This window comes from Anguilla rostrata, chromosome 2 (genome assembly GCF_018555375.3).
Source record: "Anguilla rostrata isolate EN2019 chromosome 2, ASM1855537v3, whole genome shotgun sequence".
Lineage (NCBI taxonomy): Eukaryota > Metazoa > Chordata > Actinopteri > Anguilliformes > Anguillidae > Anguilla > Anguilla rostrata.
In genome coordinates this window covers 67,277,354-67,299,853 of record NC_057934.1, presented here as the reverse complement: position 1 = coordinate 67,299,853, position 22,500 = coordinate 67,277,354, and the positions used below count along the sequence as shown (strand labels likewise).

General features: G+C 56.5%; 1 protein-coding gene across 5 annotated transcripts in view; it reads right to left on the bottom strand.

Moving 5' to 3' along the window:
- tnrc6c2 (trinucleotide repeat containing adaptor 6C2) overlaps positions 1-22,500 on the bottom strand; it is an 80,087-nt gene that overhangs the window by 24,827 nt on the left and 32,760 nt on the right. For 4 of the 5 annotated variants that reach the window (XM_064324190.1, XM_064324188.1, XM_064324192.1 and 1 more), the window contains exons 4-5: positions 21,977-22,315; positions 1,265-3,724 (exon numbers count right to left, since the gene is read on the bottom strand). In XM_064324190.1, the coding sequence (XP_064180260.1) occupies positions 1,265-3,724; positions 21,977-22,315 (2,799 nt within the window). The remainder of the gene's footprint in view (positions 1-1,264; positions 3,725-21,976; positions 22,316-22,500) is intronic. The other variant, XM_064324193.1, reaches the window with a different exon arrangement.

Genomic DNA, 22,500 nt, shown 5'->3' with positions numbered 1-22,500 from the left:
CCTGCTACACACACCACTGACAACACCTTTAGACCTGTAGCCTGGTCTGTTAACTGAATTACACAGCATCCCTGCTACACACACCACTGACAACACCTTTAGACCTGTAGCCTGGTCTGTTAACTGCATTACACAGCATCCCTGCTACACACACCACTGACAACACCTTTAGCCTGGTCTGTTAACTGAATTATACAGTATTTCTGCTACATACACCACTGACAACACCTTTAGACCTGTAGCCTGGTCTGTTAACTGCATTACACAGCATTCCTGCTACATACACCACTGACAACACCTTTAGACCTGTAGCCTGGTCTGTTAACTGCACTACACAGCATCCCTGCTACACACACCACTGACAACACCTTTAGACCTGTAGCCTGGTCTGTTAACTGCATTATACAGCATCCCTGCTACACACACCACTGACAACACCTTTAGACCTTCAGCCTGGTCTGTTAACTGCATTACACAGCATCCCTGCTACACACACCACTGACAACACCTTTAGACCTGTAGCCTGGTCTGTTAACTGCATTACACAGCATTCCTGCTACATACACCACTGACAACACCTTTAGACCTGTAGCCTGGTCTGTTAACTGAATTACACAGCATTCCTGCTACACACACCACTGACAACACCTTTAGACCTGTAGCCTGGTCTGTTAACTGCATTACACAGCATCCCTGCTACACACACCACTGACAACACCTTCAGACCTGTAGCCTGCAGCTCTCTCACATACAGTATTAACACTGAAGGCACTGGATCATTAATACCAAAGTCCACGCAATAGTACCGAAATCCACTGATGTTCGAATATATAATCAACTATAATATATAATGAACTATTGGCATCTAACATGAGGTCATGTTGGATGGCAACGCCGTTCCACATTCAATTTCACTCCGCAAGTGAAACAAGAAGGCAGCCTTCAGAAAGCAGAACTGGCTCACCGTTAAGTGCTCATCACCACAGTCCCTGAACTGACCTCAAAACCAGCTGCCCACAAAGGGATTAGCCTACACGTCCAACCGGACGACCACGGCAACTGCGCTCAGAGAAAAGCCAATCTGAACAGCGCTCGTGAAGAGACGCTCTGCGGAGCGACTACCTGCTCCACCCACATCACAGCACCCGACGCTGGGTATGCCTGAGCACAGAGAGCTGCGCTGAGCTGTGCTGCCTGTGTCTGTGGAGAGAGAGAGCGAGAGAGAGAGAGAGAGAGCAGAAGCACACGCAGGACAGCCTCTCACCTGGAGCCACCAGCGGGGGCCTGTTGGGGGGGGGTCCGGGCTGGTGGGGGGCGGGCGCGTTGGGCGAGCCGTTGTTGTTGTTGTTGCCGTGGCTCTGGGCGGGGGGCTGGTTGTGGTGGGGGTGGTGCGGGTGATGGTGGTGGTGGTGGTGGTGGTGGTGGTGGTTGTGGTTGTTGTTGTTGTTGCTGGGCGCTGGGAGGTTGGGGTTGGGGTTGGGGTTGGCGTTGGGCCCCGGGCTGCTCTGGACCACGGGGTTGTTCCTGTCCCACATGTTGACCGTCTTGTTGTACGCGGTGGGGTCGCCCCAGGTGGACGTCCCGTCGTCGATCTCCATCTTGCGGCGGATGGAGGGAGGGGAGGGCTCTTCCCAGCCCGTGGGCTCCCCCCCGGGGTCCTGCTTGGCCCCGCCGGCCCCTGGGCCCGTCCCGCCCCAGCCCGGGCCCGAGCCGCTCTGCTTCACCGAGGTGGGGCCGCCCCAGGACCCCGCGCCCCCGCCCACGCCCACGCCGCCGTTGCCGTTGGCGCTGGGCCCGTCCTGGGGCTTCCCTCCCCAGCTCTGCGGGGGGGCGGCGGGGCGCTGGCCTTCGCCCCAGCCCCCGCCCCCACCCCCGCCCGACCCCGGGGCCGCTTTGCCCCACCCCCGAGGGGGGTCCTTCCAGCTGCCCGCCTCCCCCTCCCAGGGGCCACCGGCCGTCCCGTTCCTCTTCCCCTCTCCGGGCTCCGCCCACTCTCCTCCGCTCCCGCCCCCTCCGCTGCCCCAGCCGTGGGACGGTTTGGGCCCCTCGCCCCAGCTCTGCGCTTTGGGCTTGGCGGGGGGGTCGTCCCAGCTGGGGGACTTCTCCTCGGGACCCCAGGACTGGCTGGCTTTGGGGGCGCTGGCGTTGGGGCCCCCCGGCGGGGCGTCGCCCCAGCCCCCGGATCCGTTGGGCACTTTCTTGGCGGCGGGCTGCTCGCCCCAGCCGGAGCCGGGCTGAGGGGGCGCGGGGGGGGGCGGGGCAGGGGCCCCCCAGCCGCCGGGGACGGGCCCTTCGGCCTTGCCGCCCGAGTCGGGCCTGGGAGCGGCGGGGGCGCCGCCGTTGGGCCCCGCGGCCCCGGAGGGGGGGGGCGCCGCCCCGCCCCAGGCCTCGGTGCCGCTGTGGCCCTTGCGCTCGGCGCGGGACGCCTCCTCCATGTCCCACACGGTGTGCTGGCGCACCGGCGTCTGCCCCCAGCCCGTGTTGCACAGCACGCGCGGGTCCAGGTCGGGGCGGGGCAGCGGCGGGGGCGGGGCCGCCTCCTCGCCGGGCGTCCTGTCCCGGCGCTGGGCGCGGCCCTCCTGGCTGTCGCCGCTGCCCTCGCTGGCGGCCGCGGGGGCCGGCCGGCTCCAGGAGTTGGGCTGCTCCTGGGGGGGGCTGCCCGCCGCCTCCCAGCCTTTGGCCTCGCCCGAATGCTTGCCGCCCCAGTCTCCGCCCCCGGCCCGCCCCCAGGCCCCCGCGGCCCCGCCCCCGTTCCCGCCGCGGCCCCAGGCGGACGCCGCCGAGTCCCAGCCCGAGTCCTTGGGGCCGGCCGGCTTGGCGTCCGCCCCGTTGCCCCAAACCGAGCCCCCCTCGCCGTTGACCTGCGAGGCGGGGCCGGGGGGCGGGGCCAGGGAGCCCATGCCCGCGGGGAGCCCCCCCCAGCTGGGGAGGCTGGGGGCGGGGCTCGGGGGCTCCTGCTTAGTGTGGTTTGGTCCGTCGGTGTTAAGGTTCTGAGGTTCGGCGCTGAAAGACACGTTCGTGGACGGGCAGGGGTGCGGCTCCGGGGCGTCGGGGCCAATCACGTCCCCCCAGGCGCCGCTGGCCCCGCCCCCGCCGTTGCCGTTGGCGCTGCCCGTATTGCCGTTGCTGCCCGGGGCTGGCGGGGTGCCCGCGGGGCTGCAGAGATTGGGGGGGGGAGGGGGCCCGTTGCTGCCCCCCATGCTGCCCGCCTCGTGCCCCAGCACGGGCCAGGCGGCGGGGTTGGCGTTGGGGTTCAGGTTCAGGTTGAAGCTGGAGGAGCTCCAGCAGGGCTGGCCCCTCCCTCCTGCCGCCGCCGGGCCGTCCGCTTTGCCCTCGCCGGGGGGGCCGTGGGCGGGGCCGGAGCCCCAGCCGCGGCTGGCCCCGCCCTGCCCGGGGCCCGCGCTCCCGGAGTGGCCGGCGCCGGCCTTGCTGCCGGGGTGGTGGGCGGGGAAGTGGCCTTGCTGGGCGCCCCCTGTGGACATGCTCGCGCTACTGCTGCTGCCGCTGCTGCTGCTGCTGCTGGTCTCCGGGGCGCGCTCAGTGTCCGCGGCGCATCCTGGAGGGGCGTGGCTGTCGCCGCGGGAAATGGAAGGCCACGCCTCGGTGTCGCTCTCGTCGATGATCACTTGATCCCAGCCGCCGCCGTGGCTCTGGCTGGTGGGTGGGAGGCCGCCCCAGCGGGGGCTCTCATACTGCGCGCCCAGGCCGCTCGGGACGGGCAGCTCTGCGGGGCGACAGCGGGAGAGAGAGAGGAGAGAGGGGGAGGGAGGGAGAGAGAGAGAGAGAGAGAGGGGGAGGGAGGGAGAGAGAGAGAGAGAGAGAGGGGGAGGGAGGGAGAGAGAGAGGAGAGACGTTAGCGACGTTAGCGCCTCAGAGTACAGGAGCACACGACACACCTCGGCCATTACAGCCTCTGCAGCAGCCCCCGTCCATCCACACACACACACACACAGAGAGAGAGAGGGAGGGAGGGAGAGAGAGAGAGAGAGATGGAGAGGGAGAGAGAGACGGGGCTCCTCATCCATCACTGCTCACACTCCACCACGTCTGTGCCGCGCTGGGACAGCACTGAGCACGCTCCACTGCAGGCCTGCGCACACGCACACACACATACACACGTACATATATACACACACACACACACGTACATACACACATCTACACACACACACACACACACACACACACACATACACCACACACAGACACACACGCACGCACCACACACAGACAGACACACACACATCTACACACACACATACAGAGACACTTACACAAACACACACACGCGTGCACACACACACACACACACGCGTGCACACACACACACACACACATCTACACATGCACGCACATACACACATCTACACATGCATGCACACACCCACACATACAGGCAGGCAGACTAATACTCTGTCTCTCTTACACACACACACAGGCCACTATTAATCTCCAGTGTGGAATTACAGTAATTAAAAAGGGAACCGGGCGCTCTCTCATTGTCTCCACTTCCTACACTGATACAGTCAGATATCCACGCTAGCGCTGTGCGTTTGTGGCCCTGCAGACAGAGAGCAGAGAGCTAGGGCCCTCCAGCTCACAGCTGCTCCTCCCTCTCCTCCTCAGCTCCTGCACCTGAGGGCCCCAACGCTCCACCAGCCATTCCACACGCACGGTCCTCCTGCCCGCACCCGCACCTCCTGCACCTCGCACACAACCGCAATCCACAGAGCATCCCATCTCTGCTCACTCCCAACACTGTGTTAACAACAGGCACATCTCACAATCCACAGCACATGACCATCTCTGCTCACTCCCAACACTGTGTTAACAACAGGCACATCTCACAATCCACAGAGCATCCCATTTCTGCTCACTCCCAACACTGTTAACAACAGGCACATCTCACAATCCACAGCACATGACCATCTCTGCTCACTCCCAACACTGTGTTAACAACAGGCACATCTCACACTCCACAGAGCATTCAAACTCTGCTCACTCCCAACACTGTGTTAACAGGCACACCTCACAATCCACAGAGCATCCCATTTCTGCTCACTCCCAGACTGTGTTAACAACAGGCACATCTCACAATCCACAGCACATGACCATCTCTGCTCACTCCCAACACTGTGTTAACAGGCACATCTCACACTCCACAGAGCATTCAAACTCTGCTCACTCCCAACACTGTGTTAACAGGCACACCTCACAATCCACAGAGCATCCCATTTCTGCTCACTCCCAGACTCTGTTAACAACAGGCACATCTCACAATCCACAGCACATGACCATCTCTGCTCACTCCCAACACTGTGTTAACAACAGGCACATCTCACAATCCACAGCACATGACCATCTCTGCTCACTCCCAACACTGTGTTAACAGGCACACCTCACAATCCACAGAGCATCCCATCTCTGCTCACTCCCAACACTATGTTAACAACAGGCACATCTCACACTAGTGTCTGCGCCTCACCTTGCAAACTGATACTCCACTCCCTCAGCTCATCTGGTAATTACAGGAAGTAATGACCCCCCACCACGGATCAAGCACAGGAAGGAGAAACAGCCCCGGGTCAAATGGACAGCATCCGTTTTGTGAGGTTCAGGGTACCACACAACGAGCTCCCGCTCCCCTCCGAGGAGTCCTTTCAAAGGCCCTTTTCCCAACACTGTGCTTATCTCCTCTCCCCAGACGGCACTACCGCACAGGCCATCGGTCTACCGGCCATCTCACCGGCAGCCAGGAGCCTGGCCTGGCCTGGCCTGGCACGGCATGGCACGGCTCGGTACGGAACGGCTTGGCACGGAACGGGTCACATCATGTCACGCTGCCCTGAACGCACAAATGGACTGAAAAGTTGTGATTTGAGCTTCCACACTAGTCACTATGCAAGCTGCACAGTGCACTATGTATCAGATTCATTTCCACATGCAGAGAGGGCACAAATCTGATCTAAACAGATGCAGCTCAAGGTGGTTTTTTTGTTTGTTTCCAGAAACACCCAAACAGTGTCGCGAAGAGAGAAAGACTGGAATTGGCCCACTTTTAGCTGCAGTCTGTATGGTCAGGTGTCAGATTCTGCAACTGTGTTTTCTGTATAAAAAACAAACATTTATACAGATGATAAGGAGCATTCCGCAACATAACACAAAATAAAAGCCAGCCTCGTTCAACTGCATATCAAGGTTCAATGCTTGGCAGGAAGTAACTAGCAGTAGTGATATCTGGCGACTTCCATCTTAATAACCGACCGTTCGGTTTGTTAAAATCAGACGTGTCCTCAGACAGCTCTGTGAGACGGTGGGTAGACAGTGTGCCCATCCTGAGTGAGACCGCCATGTTCGTCGGATTGCGCTGGTTTGTCTGGTTATCGGCTTGGCGCGCTCCGGGTCCAGCTGGTCAGGATGGTAATATGAGGGAAAACCACAATCTCACTTCACTTCCTCTTCTCCTTAGCAAAAGGCAATGTGTGTAAAAGTAATACAAACGTCCTGAGTCCCCTCAACTGCCTCTGTGTGCAAGTGTAAATAAACACATCAGAGAAACGTCACTACAACCGCATATCAGAAAAACACCACTACAACCGCATATCAGAAAAACACCACTACAACCGCATATCAGAAAAACACCACTACAACCGCATATCAGAAAAACACCACTACAACCGCATATCAGAAAAACACCACTACACCCGCATATCAGAAAAACATCACTACAACCGCATATCAGAAAAACACCACTACAACCGCATATCAGAAAAACACCACTACAACCGCATATCAGAAAAACACCACTACAACCGCATATCAGAAAAACACCACTACAACCGCATATCAGAAAAACACCACTACAACCGCATATCAGAAACACCACTACAACCGCATATCAGAAAAACACCACTACAACCGCATATCAGAGACACACCACTACACCGCATATCAGAAAAACACACTACAACCCATATCAGAAAAACACCACTACAACCGCATATCAGAAAACACCACTACAACCGCATATCAAAAAACACCACTACACCGCATATCAGAAAACCACTACAACCGCATATCAGAAAAACCACTACAACCCATATCAGAAAAACACTCACTACAACCGCATATCAGAAAAACACCACTACACCGCATATCAGAAAAACACCACTACAACCGCATATCAGAAAACACACTACAACCGCATATCAGAAAAACACTACACCCGCATATCAGAAAACACTACACCGCATATCAGAAAAACACCACTACAACCGCATATCAGAAAAACACCACTACAACCGCATATCAGAAAACACCACTACAACCCGCATATCAGAAACACACCACTACACCCGCATATCAGAAAAACACCACTACAACCGCATATCAGAAAAACACCACTACACCCGCATATCAGAGAAACACCACTACACCCACATATCAGAAAAACACCACTACAACCGCATATCAGAAAAACACTACAACCGCATATCAGAAAAACACCACTACAACCGCATATCAGAAAAACACCACTACAACCGCATATCAGAAAAACACCACTACAACCGCATATCAGAAAAACACCACTACAACCGCATATCAGAAAAACATCACTACAACCGCATATCAGAGAAACATCACTACAACCGCATATCAGAAAAACACCACTACAACCGCATATCAGAGAAACACCACTACAACCGCATATCAGAAAAACACCACTACAACCGCATATCAGAGAAACACCACTACAACCGCATATCAGAAAAACACCACTACAACCGCATATCAGAAAAACACCACTACAACCGCATATCAGAAAAACACCACTACAACCGCATATCAGAAAAACACCACTACAACCGCATATCAGAAAAACACCACTACAACCGCATATCAGAAAAACACCACTACAACCGCATATCAGAGAAACGTCACTACAACCGCATATCAGAAAAACACCACTACACCGCATATCAGAGAAAACTCACAACAACCGCATATCAGAAAAACACCACTACAACCGCATATCAGAAAAACACCACTACAACCGCATATCAGAAAAACACCACTACAACCGCATATCAGAAAAACACCACTACAACCGCATATCAGAAAAACACCACTACAACCGCATATCAGAAAACACCACTACAACCGCATATCAGAAAAACACCACTACAACGCATATCAGAAAAACACCACTACAACCGCATATCGGAAAAACACCACTACACACCGCATATCAGAAAAACATCACTACAACCGCATATCAGAGAAACACCACTACAACCGCATATCAGAAAAACACCATCACAACCCGCATATCAGAAAAACATCACTACACCGCAATCAGAAAAACATCACTACACCCATCAAAAAACACACTCCGCATATCAGAAAAACACCACTACACCCGCATATCAGAAAAACACACACTACAAACCGCATATCAGAAAACACATAAAACATACACTATAAAACACCTACAACCGCATATCAGAAACATCACTACAACCGCATATCAGAAAAACACCACTACACCCGCATATCAGAAAAACACCACTACAACCGCATATCAGGAAAACACCACAACACCCGCATATCAGAAAAACACCACTACAAAACCGCATATCAGAAAAACACCACTACAACCGCATATCAGAAAACATCACTACAACCGCATATCAGAAAAACATCACTACAACCGCATATCAGAAAAACATCACTACAACCGCATATCAGAAAACACCACTACAACCCATATCAAAACAACTCACCATATCAGAAAAACACCACTACAACCGCATATCAGAAAAACACCACTACAACCGCATATCAGAGAAACACCACTACAACCGCATATCAGAAAAACACCACTACAACCGCATATCAGAAAACACACTACAACCACATATCAGAAAAACACCACTACAACCCATATCAGAAAAAACCACTACAACCCATATCAGAAAACACCACTACACCCGCATATCAGAAAAACATCACTACAACCGCATATCAGAAAAACACCACTACAACCGCATATCAGAAAAACATCACTACAACGCGCTGATCTAAACCATAAGTGGGACGCCCAGCGTGACTGGCACCGTGTGTGTGTGCCCTGCCCTGCCACCCCAGACCCAGCCTAGGATGGGCGATACGGAACCGAGAGGAGGCCATTTTAAATGTTTGCTCCAGGGTACGAAAGTAGATGCAGATCTCTCGACATGTCAAGGACTGAGCAGTTGAAGTCCGCAGCCTATTTAAAATGAATGCCCAGCAGGTCCGTCTCCCTCACTTTCAGAATCAACAGCGCTGTCAGTTCACGGCACAATGTTTCAACAAATCTCTCATTCTGAAACCTTTTTTTTTTTTTTTTTTAATACGGCAACAGATGTCTTCCACAAAACTAGTTTCGCTCAAGTTCCAGGTAAAGTCCAAGTTCAAGTCCCCAACATTGTCTTGCCACCACTGACAGTCAAACAATATCAGAAAATCTATGTGTAACTCACGTTAAATGTGTCTGGTTTCAAATCTAGAAAGTGAATTTCATAAGAAATTTTATGCCAATTCACAACATCTGTGCAACACGTTCATCGTCTTAGTGGAAACTTTTGCACTACACTTCATGACAGTGACATGCACTGATGTATATTGAGAAGCCTTTAAATAAGGAGACAAAAAAAATAAGAAATTATAAAAGATAAATAAATATGCCACAATCAGTCAAACCATGCGAGCGACTGACACAAAACTCAAAGAGCAGATAATGAAGAACATAAATCCAACATGGCGGCTGGTGCAGTATGGCTCCTGAATCATAAGTGCTTTTGACTCTTAAACTCTGGAAATTTGGATTTGATTGACTGTCAAAGTATTAACATGTGTTTATGGGTACTGGAAGGGACCACCATTTGCCTGCCAAATTTCGCAAACTCCAGCGAGCCATCTGGATTCAATAGGCTTTCTTTCCCTGAAGTGGAGGAATGGATACATGAAAATGATTTGAATAAAAAAACAATAGGGGGCTGTATGCACATTTTGTGCTTAGACCCCCCCCCCCAGGTCCTGATACCGGTTCATAATCCCTGACCAACAGTACACATAAAACTGCCTTCTCACTACAGTAGTTTACAGTGTATCCCTAACCCAACCGTCAAAACAAACCCGCTTCACAGCACGCGCTCTCTGTGCTGACGGATGAGAGAGGAGGGCGCTGAGGCCGAGCACTCCAGCGATACGGGCACAGCGAAGGGTTTCGGCTCCATTTTGTCCCGCGAAGCGCCTTCATTCACAAAGGGGCCCCGGGAGCCCAGCTACGCCTCAGGAATGCACAGGGTGATTCAGCCCGTAGCCTGCCCCCCTCCCGGCCCCCCCCGGCCCCCCCAGCCAGTCCTCCTCCCGGGCCCCCCTCCCGGCCCCCCCCGGCCCCCCCAGCCAGCCCACCTCCCGGGCCCCCCTCCAGGCCCCCCCAGCCCGCACCATGCACCCCCGCGGTCCCCCCAGCCAGCCCCCCTCCCGGCCCCCCTCCAGGCCCCCCCAGCCCGCACCATGCACCCCCCGGTCCCCCACCAGCCCCCCTCTCGGCCCCCCTCCGTCCCCCAGCCCCCCCGGCCATCCTGGAGTCCCTCCGCCCACTCTGCGCACGGCCGCCCATAAGTCTCCACCTCCCGCAAAAACCGCTACGTCCTCCGCAGGCTGGCTGCAATGAGCATGTGCCTGCCAGTCACGGGGGAGCGCATCTGAACACTGCCCACTGCAGCAGGGCTGTGTGGAGTGGGGCTGTGTGGAGTGGGGGCTGTGTGCAGCAGGGCTGTGTGGAGTAGGGGCTGTGTGGAGTAGGGGCTGTGTGGAGTAGGGGCTGTGTGGAGTGGGGGCTGTGTGGAGTGGGGCTGTGTGGAGTAGGGGCTGTGTGGAGTGGGGCTGTGTGGAGTAGGGGCTGTGTGCAGCAGGGCTGTGTGGAGTAGGGGCTGTGTGGAGTGGGGCTGTGTGGAGTGGGGGCTGTGTGGAGGGGGGGCTGTGTGGAGTAGGGGCTGTGTGAGCAGGGCTGTGTGGAGTAGGGGCTGTGTGGAGTGGGGCTGTGTGGAGTGGGGCTGTGTGGAGTGGGGCTGTGTGGAGTGGGGCTGTGTGCAGCAGGCTGTGTGCAGCAGGGCTGTGTGGAGTGGGGCTGTGTGAGTGGGGCTGTGTGGAGTGGGGCTGTGTGGAGTGGGGGCTGTGTGGAGTGGGGGTTGTGTGGAGCAGGGGTTGTGTGGAGTGGGGGCTGTGTGGAGTGGGGCATCATTCATTCACACGGCTTCACCCGAAACCTCGACTCCGCTTTCCTGGAGCTGCAGCCTGGCAAACACCACACAAACACAGGAGGGGGGGAGACACATACCCTGCGTAGCCTAGCGGCGGAGGAGGCTAGCGCAGTAGCCAGCAGCTGCACAACAATGCGCTGCGCTAACCCTGGTGTTTGGGTGCGCAGCTGCATGCGAGCACGCAGCCCGCTTTGCATGCGACGCGGCTGCGGCTGCCAGGCTGCGGGGGTGCGAGCGGCGCTCGGAGGAGGAAGAGCGCGGAGGAAGAGTGCCGCGGCGGCGGCGGCTCCGCCAAGCTAGCGCTGTGCTCTCGCGCAGCCACAGCAGCCGGGGACGCCATTTTATCAGAGCTGAAGCACAGCCAAGAGCGTCTGCTACGCATCGCTCTCCCTCTCCCTTTCTGTCCCTCTCTGCTGAGCACGCTCACTCTCTCTCTCCCTCTCCCTTTCTGTCCCTCTCTGCTGAGCACGCTCACTCTCTCTCTCTCTCTCTCTCCCTTTCTGTCCCTCTCTGCTGAGCACGCTCCCTCTCTCTCTCCCTCTCCCTTTCTGTCCCTCTCTGCTGAGCACGCTCCCTCTCTCTCTCTCTCCCTCTCTCTCTGCTGAGCACGCTCCCTCGCTCTCTCCCTCTCCCTTTCTGTCCCTCTCTGCTGAGCACGCTCACTCCCTCTCCCTCTCTCTCTCCCTCTCTGCTGAGCACGCTCACTCCCTCTCCCTCTCTGTCCCTCTCTGCTGAGCACGCTCTCTCTCTCTCTCTCTCTCCCTTTCTGTCCCTCTCTGCTGAGCACGCTCCCTCGCTCTCTCCCTCTCCCTCTCTGCTGAGCACGCTCCCTCGCTCTCTCCCTCTCCCTTTCTGTCCCTCTCTGCTGAGCACGCTCCCTCGCTCTCTCCCTCTCCCTCTCTGTCCCTCTCTGCTGAGCACGCTCCCTCTCTCTCTCTCTCCCTTTCTGTCCCTCTCTGCTGAGCACGCTCTCTCTCTCTCTCTCTCCCTCTCTGTCCCTCTCTGCTGAGCACGCTCTCTCTCTCCCTCTCCCTCTCTGTCCCTCTCTGCTGAGCACGCTCCCTCGCTCTCTCCCTCTCCCTTTCTGTCCCTCTCTGCTGAGCACGCTCACTCTCTCTCTCTCTCCCTCTCCCTTTCTCTCCCTCTCTGCTGAGCACGCTCCCTCGCTCTCTCTCTCTCCCTTTCTGTCCCTCTCTGCTGAGCACGCTCACTCCCTCTCTCTCTCTCCCTTTCTGTCCCTCTCTGCTGAGCACGCTCAGTCGCTCTCTCCCTCTCCCTTCTGCTGAGCACGCTCCCTCGCTCTCTCTCTCTCCCTCTCTGTCCCTCACTGCTGAGCACGCTCCCTCGCTCTCTCTCTCTCCCTCTCTGTCCCTCTCTGCTGAGCACGCTCTCTCTCTCTCTCCCTCTCCCTTTCTGTCCCTCTCTGCTGAGCACGCTCACCTCGCTCTCTCTCCTCTCCCTTTCTCGTCCCTCTCTGCTGAGCACGCTCCCCTCCTCTCCCTCTCCCTTTCTGTCCCTCTCTGCTGAGCACGCTCACTCGCTCTCTCCCTCTCCCTTTCTGCTGAGCACGCTCCCTCGCTCTCTCTCTCTCCCTTTCTGTCCCTCTCTGCTGAGCATGCTCCCTCTCTCTCTCTGTCCCTCTCTGCTGAGCACGCTCCCTCTCTCTCTCTCTCCCTCTCCCTTTCTGTCCCTCTCTGCTGAGCACGCTCCCTCGCTCTCTCTCTCCCTTTCTGTCCCTCACTGCTGAGCACGCTCCCTCTCTCTCTCCCTCTCCCTTCCTGTCCCTCTCTGCTGAGCACGCTCACTCGCTCTCTCTCTCTCTCCCTCTCTGCTGAGCACGCTCACTCTCTCTCTCTCTCCCTCTCCCTCTCTGTCCCTCTCTGCTGAGCACGCTCACTCTCTCTCTCTCTCCCTCTCCTTCTGTCCCTCTCTGCTGAGCACGCTCACTCGCTCTCTCTCTCTCCCTCTCCCTCTCTGCTGAGCACGCTCCCTCGCTCTCTCCCTCTCCCTCTCTGTCCCTCTCTGCTGAGCACGCTCCACTCTCTTCTCCCTCTCCCTTTCTCCCTCTCTGCTGAGCACGCTCCTCTCTCTCTCTCTCCCTCTCTCTGAGCACGCTCCCTCTCTCTCCCTCTCCCTCTCTGTCCCTCTCTGCTGAGCACGCTCTCCTCTCTCTCTCTCCTTTCTGTCCCTCTCTGCTGAGCACGCTCCCTCCTCTCTCCTCTCCCTTCTGTCCCTCTCTGCTGAGCACGCTCCCCTCGCTCCCCTCCCCTCTCCCTTTCTGTCCCTCTCTGCTGAGCACGCTCACTCACTCTCTCCCTCTCCCTCTCTGCTGAGCACGCTCACTCACTCTCTCCCTCTCCCTCTCTGCTGAGCACGCTCCCTCTCTCTCTCCTCTCTCTCCCTCCCTCCCTCTCTGCTGAGCACGCTCCCTCGCTCTCTCCCTCTCCCTTTCTGTCCCTCTCTGCTGAGCACGCTCCCTCGCTCTCCCGCTCCCTCTCTCACTCCCTCCCTCTCCCTCTCTCTAAAGGGCAGGAAAAGGGTTCACAATGCATTAATCATAAAACGGAAAAAAGCAAGGAGCAGGTTCTATTTTCCCTCCTTTTTTCTCGCCTGTTACACGCGCCGCGAGCAAAACAGAACAGACGGAGAGGAGAGAAGAAGAAAAAAAAAAAAAGGAGGAAGCGAGAGGAGAAATACCTGAGGAGAGGTTCCCCCCGACCATCTCGAAAGGCGCTAGGTTTTGCGCGAAGCGGTGGCCATCTCGGATCCAATATGTCTGCCGCCAGCCGTCTGAGGCTCATTTTGAAAGGCTGCCAACGCCGCCGCCGCTCGGAGCGCGAGCAGACGTCCGCCCCGCCCCGCCGCCCCTCTCTCCCCCCCCCCCCAGGACTCTCACAAGAGGGGTCTCCCCCGTTTTAGGGGCTCATGTGTGTAGCGGGGGCCGGTTAAATGGAAGAACGCGTCACCGCTTCACCTCGAGCGGCGCAAGTCGCGCTGCCTTTCCCTCCTCTCTCGCGCTCTCCAGCCGTCACTAAACATTCAGCCCACTCCACTCTGGCAGCGATTAGTGGCGTGTCTTACAACCGAGCACTCGGAACAGCTGCCAGAGAACAAACAGAATAAGCCTCTGCGGCAACACACACACGCAGGCACACACACACACACCTAAACACACACACACAGCTACATACACACCTCTCTCTCTCCCATTCTAGACTCGTATATTTACATCAGAATAGGTCAGCCTTGAGCTTCATAGCAGTGAAATTACACCGTCCTGGCTGCATTCTCAGCAAAATGACCCAACGGTAATAAATAGGCGCACGTGTACGTGCACGTGCACGAGAAAGAGGAAAACACACACAAACAATCTCACAGGGATGCGGGCCAAAAGCCAAACGTCTTCACACACAGCGCCTGATCTGAAACAGAGGGCGAAAGAGGAGAGGGACTGGCAGGGTGGAGAGAGAGAGAGGGAGCGAGAAGGAGAGAGGGAGGGGGGGAGAGGGAGTGAGAGAGAGAGAGAGTGAGATTGGGAGGGTGGAAAGAGAGGGAGAGAGGAGGAGGGAGAGGGAGAGAGAGATTGGCATGGTGGAAAGAGAGGGAGAGAGAGAAATTGGCATGTGGAAAGAGGAAGAGAGGAGGAGTGAGAGGGAGAGAGAGATTGGCATGGTGGAAAGAGAGGGAGAGAGAGAGATTGGCATGGTGGAAAGAGTAGGGGGGGAGAGAGAGAGACTGGCAGGGTGGAAAGAGAGAGAGAGAGAGACTGGCAGGGTGGAAAGAGAGAGAGAGAGAGAGAGAGAGACTGGCAGGGTGGAAAGAGAGAGAGAGAGAGAGAGACTGGCAGGGTGGAAAGAGAGAGAGAGAGAGAGAGAGAGAGGGAGAGCTGCAGAGAGCCCATGTGGGAGAACGCCAGTCCCCCCTACATGAAGGATGGCATTGTTTAGAAACGATCCGCACGCCTCCCAAAAACAGGACACCTCAGAGGAGGAGGAGCAGGCCTTCATTATGGGCCCATTCAAGCTCCAGCCGCGTCAGGCCAGCCAGAGATGGCGGTGATGTCATCAGAGCTGCCTGGATTGTCCCTCTGTCTGTAAATAAGGCCTTTATTCAGATCAAAGGCCTGGGCTTAGTCTTCCGGAACTGAAACGGCACGGTGGCGAAAGCTCTCCTTCGTCCCCCGCTCCGCCCGGGCCGCGCTCGGAGAAAGAGCAAACCCCGCCCCCTTTCACCGGGACTCCCACTGGAAGACCGAAACTCTCCTCCGCTTCACCTCCGCGGGACCGGTTTCTCACGGCTGAGCTCAGCCGACCATCACGCAGCTAGGCGGAATCTCTCAAACCCAGAAACGCGCCGCAGCCTAGGACTCTACGGAGCGAACGCACGAAAACGCGATTACAGACACAATCCCAATTTAGAAATGAGGGGGGGGAAAAAAACATCCTTTCCTGAGAGGAGCTTAAGACAATGTCAATGCCGTAAATCAGCTGTCAGCTGCGTTTCCCACGGCTACAGGACGCAGCCTGCTCCAACCCCCCCCCCCCCCCCCACCTGACCACCTGCTACGCCCAGCCTCCTCCTTAAGGCCCACGCCTAAAGCCTAAGTGGGGGTTTGTGGCGCGGTGCGGGAGAGGGGGGTGGGGGAGGGGATGGGACGGCCAGCTGCCCGTCACATCACACAAATCTGAGGGGACACAATGAGGTCAGGAACTCCCTGCCCCCGAAGCCGCCCCTCACGGCTGGTCAGGTGACCCCCCCTACGCGCACGCCGCCCCGGGGGGGGGGGGGGGGCTGACGGGCTGGGGGACCCACCTGCAAAAGCGCTCGCGGGCCGCCAGGGGCACGGCTAAGCCCTGCTACGGGTCAGCCGCACGGCCCTCCCCTCCGCTCGGGCACCGTGTCCTCACCGCAGAGACACGCCATTCTGGAAGCTTCCATGACACAGCAGCCTTAAAATAGCACAGCCCCACACATCACACGGACCTAGCCCCCCCGCCCCCACCCCACCCCCCGCAGGGCCCCGATGCAGCCTGCCTGCACAGAACGCCATGATAAGAATAATAATGATAACGACAACTAATTTATTCATTTTTAAAATTAAAATTATTTTAAATAAAATTGCAATGCTACAGCACCGAGCCGTACCTTCGTACTCCTGCGTGCTTCTCACAGCTTTAAGGAACGTGGGTTACCCTTAGCGAGGCGCGCGAGAGAGCAGACGGAGAGCTCCTTAAATTTCCCTCCGCTGAACAGGGCCTCCGGCGGATAAACGCAGGGGGGACTCCGTGGGAAATCTCCCGGGGCAAACACAAAGGCATTTAAACTTGGCGCTTGACCATGCAAACACCGATCCCACGCAAGGCGGGAAAACACACACAGCTCTATATATAGGCGCTTGAACAAACAGGCCTCTCTCTCTCTCTCACGCGCGAAGCAGGCCGAGCGTGTTGTACCGACCCACGCGCTGGTGACGCACGTCAAGAGTAAGATCACCGCGGACGCACGCCTGGCTGTGCTCAGTACTCCTTTACGCAAGCCGTTTCACAGCTTTCTGAGCCCACAGCCCAACGCTTAACTAGCAAATTATATTCTCTGTGACCCACCACACAAGGGACTTAACATAGCGATGTAAAGAAAGACACATAAAAGAATGACCCTGCGCTGATCTATGCCATGATAACACTGAGCAGGGCAGAACGATCGGCAATAAGAACAGCGACGTGTGCACATGGACTGCAGGAGTGTGTGTGTGTGGGGGGGGGCTGGGGGCTGGGGGGGGGGGCGTGCACATGCACTGTCAATCAGAGCCGCTGCTTTCACTGCGATGTGAATAAGCAAATGTGGGCGGGCCGCAGGGCACCTTGGGACACACACCTTTATGGGCTCTACTGAACACAGAGCCAAACCAAGCCCAGCTCTACTGAACACAGGGCCAAACCAAGCCCAGCTCTACTGAACACAGAGCCAAACAAAGCCCAGCTCTACTGAACACGGAGCCAAACCAAGCCCAGCTCTACTGAACACGGAGTCAAACCAAGCCCAGCTCTACTGAACACGGAGCCAAACCAAGCCCAGCTCTACTGAACACAGAGCCAAACCAAGCCCAGCTCTACTCAACACAGAGCCAAACCAAGCCCAGCTCTACTCAACACAGAGCCAAACCAAGCCCAGCTCTACTCAACACAGAGCCAAACCAAGCCCAGCTCTACTCAACACAGAGCCAAACCAAGCCAGCTCTACTGAACAGGAGCCAAACCAAGCCCAGCTCTACTGAACATGAGCCAAACCAAGCCCAGCTCTACTGAACACAGAGCCAAACCAAGCCCAGCTCTACTCAACACAGAGCCAATCCAAGCCCAGCTCTACTCAACACAGAGCCAAACCAAGCCCAGCTCCGCTGAACACGAAGCCAAACCAAGCCCAGCTCTACTCAACACAGAGCCAATCCAAGCCCAGCTCTACTCAACACAGAGGCAAACCAAGCCCAGCTCCGCTGAACACGAAGCCAAACCAAGCCCAGCTCTACTGAACACAGAGCCAAACCAAGCCCAGCTCTACTGAACACAGAGCCAAACCAAGCCCAGCTCTACTGAACACAGAGCCAAACCAAGCCCAGCTCTACTGAACACAGAGCCAAACCAAGCCCAGCTCTACTGAACACAGAGCCAAACCAAGCCCAGCTCTACTGAACATAGAGCCAAACCAAGCCCAGCTCTGCTGAACACGGAGCCAAACCAAGCCCAGCTCTACTGAACATGGGGTCATACCAAGCCCAGCTCTACTGAACACGGAGTCAAACCAAATCCAGCTCTACTGAACACAGCCAAACCAAGCCCAGCTCTACTGAACACAGGGCCAAACCAAGCCCAGCTCTACTGAACACAGCCAAACCAAGCCCAGCTCTACTGAACACAGGGCCAAACCAAGCCCAGCTCTACTGAACACAGAGCCAAACCAAGCCCAGCTCTACTGAACACAGAGCCAAACCAAGCCCAGCTCTGCTGAACACAAATTAACGCTGATAAAAATGCGTTATTCCACAAAGCCATTCCTGTTATCAGAAAAGGGAGAAAAAGATAAAACGTATCTCCCACCCTTCAGTGAAGGATTACGCTCTTCGGCAATGTCACAGGCCCAGCTGTCATAGCTTGCTCTACACCCACGGCAGTGACGATACGCGTATCAGGAAGTGTCACTGGAAAGCGAGAATTACGTTTATCACCATACAAAATGTTTAATTCCGTCCGATACCATCTCCATTTAAACCATTAACAGTTAGGGGTTTAAACTGAAACGGACCTGTAATAAAGGTACTTCAAAGTAGTTCAAAGCAGTCTGCAAGCAGAGCATAGTGGTTAGGGAACTGGGCTCAAGCAGCACTGAGGTTGCAGGTTCGATTCTCAGGTGTGGCACTGCTCTTGTACCCTTAAGGGTACGCAACCTGAAATGCTTCAGTAAATCTGGAGCTCTATGAAAGGATTCACTCTTGATACGAGCGCTGGCTTAGATGCCTAAAATGTAAAGTAAATCTAGAACACTTTAAATCTGAGCTGCACACAAATAGCCAACTGCTCTGACTCATGACCGACCACGGTGGTGGCTAATCCATGCGGGGGTGTCCCCAGTCCACAGGAGACACGGGACGGGGGGCGAGGGGCGCTCTCAGAGGGTTTGGGATGGGGAGGGCAGACAGGCGAGCTGCAGAGACACCCGGAAGAATCACAGACATTTACTGTAAGCTGTGAGTCACTCTGGTCTGGACCTAAGCCATGCAGGACCAGCGCTTCCTCTGCTGCTTCAGAGAGCCTCACACACACACACACACACACACACACACACACACACACACACACACACTCACACACACTCACACACACTCACACACACTCACACACACTCACACACACACAGGCACACACACGCGCGCGCACACACAAGCATATGCACACAGGCACACTCTCACTCACAAACACACAAATGCCTACACACACACACAGGCACGCGCACACAGGCACACACACACGCCTACACATGCCTACACACACACAGACACACACACACACACACAAGCACGCACACACACACAGGCACGCGCACACAGGCACACTCTCACACACACACGCCTACCCACACACAAACATGCGCGTGCACACACACACACAGGCACGCACACACACAGACATACATGCACACACAGAGACACGCACGAACACACGCACGTGCACCCACACAGAGTCACACACGCCTCACTCACTCACACGCACAACCTAGACCTCACAGGACTCAGTAGGGTTTGAGTTTCACTTAATGTTCCAATCCGGTGCGGTCAAATTTGGGCCAAGTTCAGTGCTTGCTTTGCAATACACCAGAGCAATGTTCTGGAAATCACGTCATTTTAAAGCTAAATGAAGTGCTGATGAGAGCAGCTCTTGTATTCTGCAGGTTGTGTAACAAGCTGATCTTCATTTCCGTACATCCTTTCCCACAATCCGCTTCTTCCACAAACTAAGTTACCCGAAGGGCTTTTTCCATCACAGCAAGGTAGAAAGTCTACGCCACCTAGTGCCGGGGAGAGTGAACTGCAGCGACAGGTCGGTACCTGGAGCGACACGTCAACAGCCGACCCAGGGGTTTATCACATGACCGTTACAGCGTCGCTGCACGCGAGGACAGCGTTGGGGGTTTACCGCTCCTTTTAAAGGGCTCATCTCAGCCGCAGAGGCTTTGATAGCCAATCGCAAAGGAGTCGGGACAGCGGCGGTTTTACGTACTGTGAAACGGGTTCATTAAATATGGAAACTTATGGGACGTCACGTCGTTGGCTAATGCCTCACGCATAAACAGGGGTTAATCTTCAAGCCTGTTTTCGCACAAAACATGCCATCTCAGCGGTGCGGTAATGTCGTCTTCTGTTTGGGACAAGGGGCTAGAAATGTAACCCTCAGCGTCTGGGCAGATCACCATTGATCACCCTGGTTTGGGCAGCTGTGGAGCCGGTAGCGTAGCATATGGCGCCGCGCTGTTTAAAAGCCTTTTAAAGTAGCGCTAATTGCATTAGCGTCTGTCGCCTAATGCTGCTTTACGACCGCGCGAGCTTCGGCGCTCTCGACCCCCCTCAGCCGCGCTGTTCGTGAGAAGGCGCGACCGCGATGCCGCGGTCACCCGTCCAAGGCACAGCGGCACGCGGTCCAAGATAAGAGCCAGAAGAAGCACGAGGCCACGCACAGAGTCCACAGCACAGAGCCACAGCCGGAGCCACAGCACAGAGCCACAGCACAGAGAGTCCACAGCACAGAGAGCCCACAGCACAGAGAGAGCCCACAGCACAGAGTCCACAGCACAGAGTCCACAGCACAGAGAGTCCACAGCACAGAGTCCACAGCACAGAGCCCACAGCACAGAGAGCCCACAGCACAGAGAGTCCACAGCACAGAGCCCACAGCACAGAGAGAGCCCACAGCACAGAGTCCACAGCACAGAGAGTCCACAGCACAGAGAGAGTCCACAGCACAGAGAGTCCACAGCACAGAGAGCCCACAGCACAGAGAGAGCCCACAGCACAGAGTCCACAGCACAGAGAGTCCACAGCACAGAGAGAGTCCACAGCACAGAGAGTCCACAGCACAAAAAGGGAGTCCCACCAGACACAGACACAGAGCCACAGCACAGAGAGCCCACAGCACAGAGAGAGCCCACAGCACAGAGTCCACAGCACAGAGAGCCACAGCACAGAGATAGGAGGCCACAGCACGGGGGAAGGCCCACAGCACAGAGAGGCCACAGAAGAAGGTCCACAGCACAGAGAGAGCCCACAGCACAGAGTCCACAGCACAGAGAGCCCACAGCACAGAGTCCCACAGCCACAGAGAGAGCCCCACGCACAGAGAGCCCACCACAGGTCCACAGCACAGAGAGAGCCCACAGCACAGAGAGCCCACAGCACAGAGTCCACAGCACAGACAGCCCACAGCACAGAGAGTCCACAGCACAGAAAGAGCCCACAGCACAGAGAGTCCACAGCACAGAGAGCCCACAGCACAGAGAGCCCACAGCACAGAGAGCCCACAGCACAGAGTCCACAGCACAGAGAGAGCCCACAGCACAGAGAGCCCACAGCACAGAGTCCACAGCACAGACAGCCCACAGCACAGAGAGTCCACAGCACAGAAAGAGCCCACAGCACAGAGAGTCCACAGCACAGAGAGGCCACAGCACAGAGAGCCCACAGCACAGAGAGTCCACAGCACAGAAAGAGCCCACAGCACAGAGAGTCCACAGCACAGAGAGGCCACAGCACAGAGTCCACAGCACAGAGAGCCCACAGCACAGAGAGTCCACAGCACAGAAAGAGCCCACAGCACAGAGAGGCCACAGCACAGAGTCCACAGCACAGAGAGCCCACAGCACAGAGAGTCCACAGCACAGAGAGTCCACAGCACAGAGGGTCCACAGCACAGAGGGTCCACAGCACAGAGAGAGTCCACAGTAGAGGGGGAAAGGGGAGGGGCCAGAGCACAGAGAAGAAGGGGAGGGGCCACAGTACAGGGGGAAAGGGGGGGGGGCCACAGTACAGGGGGAAAGGGGAGGGGCCACAGTAGAGGGGAAAATGGGAGTGGCCACAATACAGAGAAGAAAGGGGCGGGGCCAAAACAAAGAGCAGCTCTGACCTGCGTGCCGCTTGCTGGAGGGCTGGGCGAGGCCGGGGGCGCTGTGCGGGGGGGAGAGCGTCCCGGGCTGGGCCGGGGCGAGAGGCAGGCCCCCCGCGGGCAGTGGCTGGCCCCTCTTCAGTAGCTGCTTGTGCTCGTGCTGGCGGAAACGCGGGGGCACCTCTCGGGGAGGGTAGCGCGGGGCGGCCGTCGGCTGCTGCTGCTGCTGCTGCTGCTGCTGCGGGGCGCTGCCGGGGGCACGCTTGCCATTGCCGCTGCCGCTAGCCGCGGGGACCGGGGGACTGGCGCTGGGGTCGGCAGGCTGGGGAGGGCTGGGGCTGGGCTTGGCCGACTCTGGCACTGCGGAGACAAAACGAGGAAACGGCGTTAAAACACACACACGCACAAAATCCCTTATACACTGCACCCGCCGGCAATGTATAACGTACATAAGGGAGCTTCCTTTGGTTCCCAGCGTGTGTGCTGTTGGTTATGACCACACCCCCCCCCTTTCCCCAGGAGCGGAAGTGGAACGGGACGGGCGG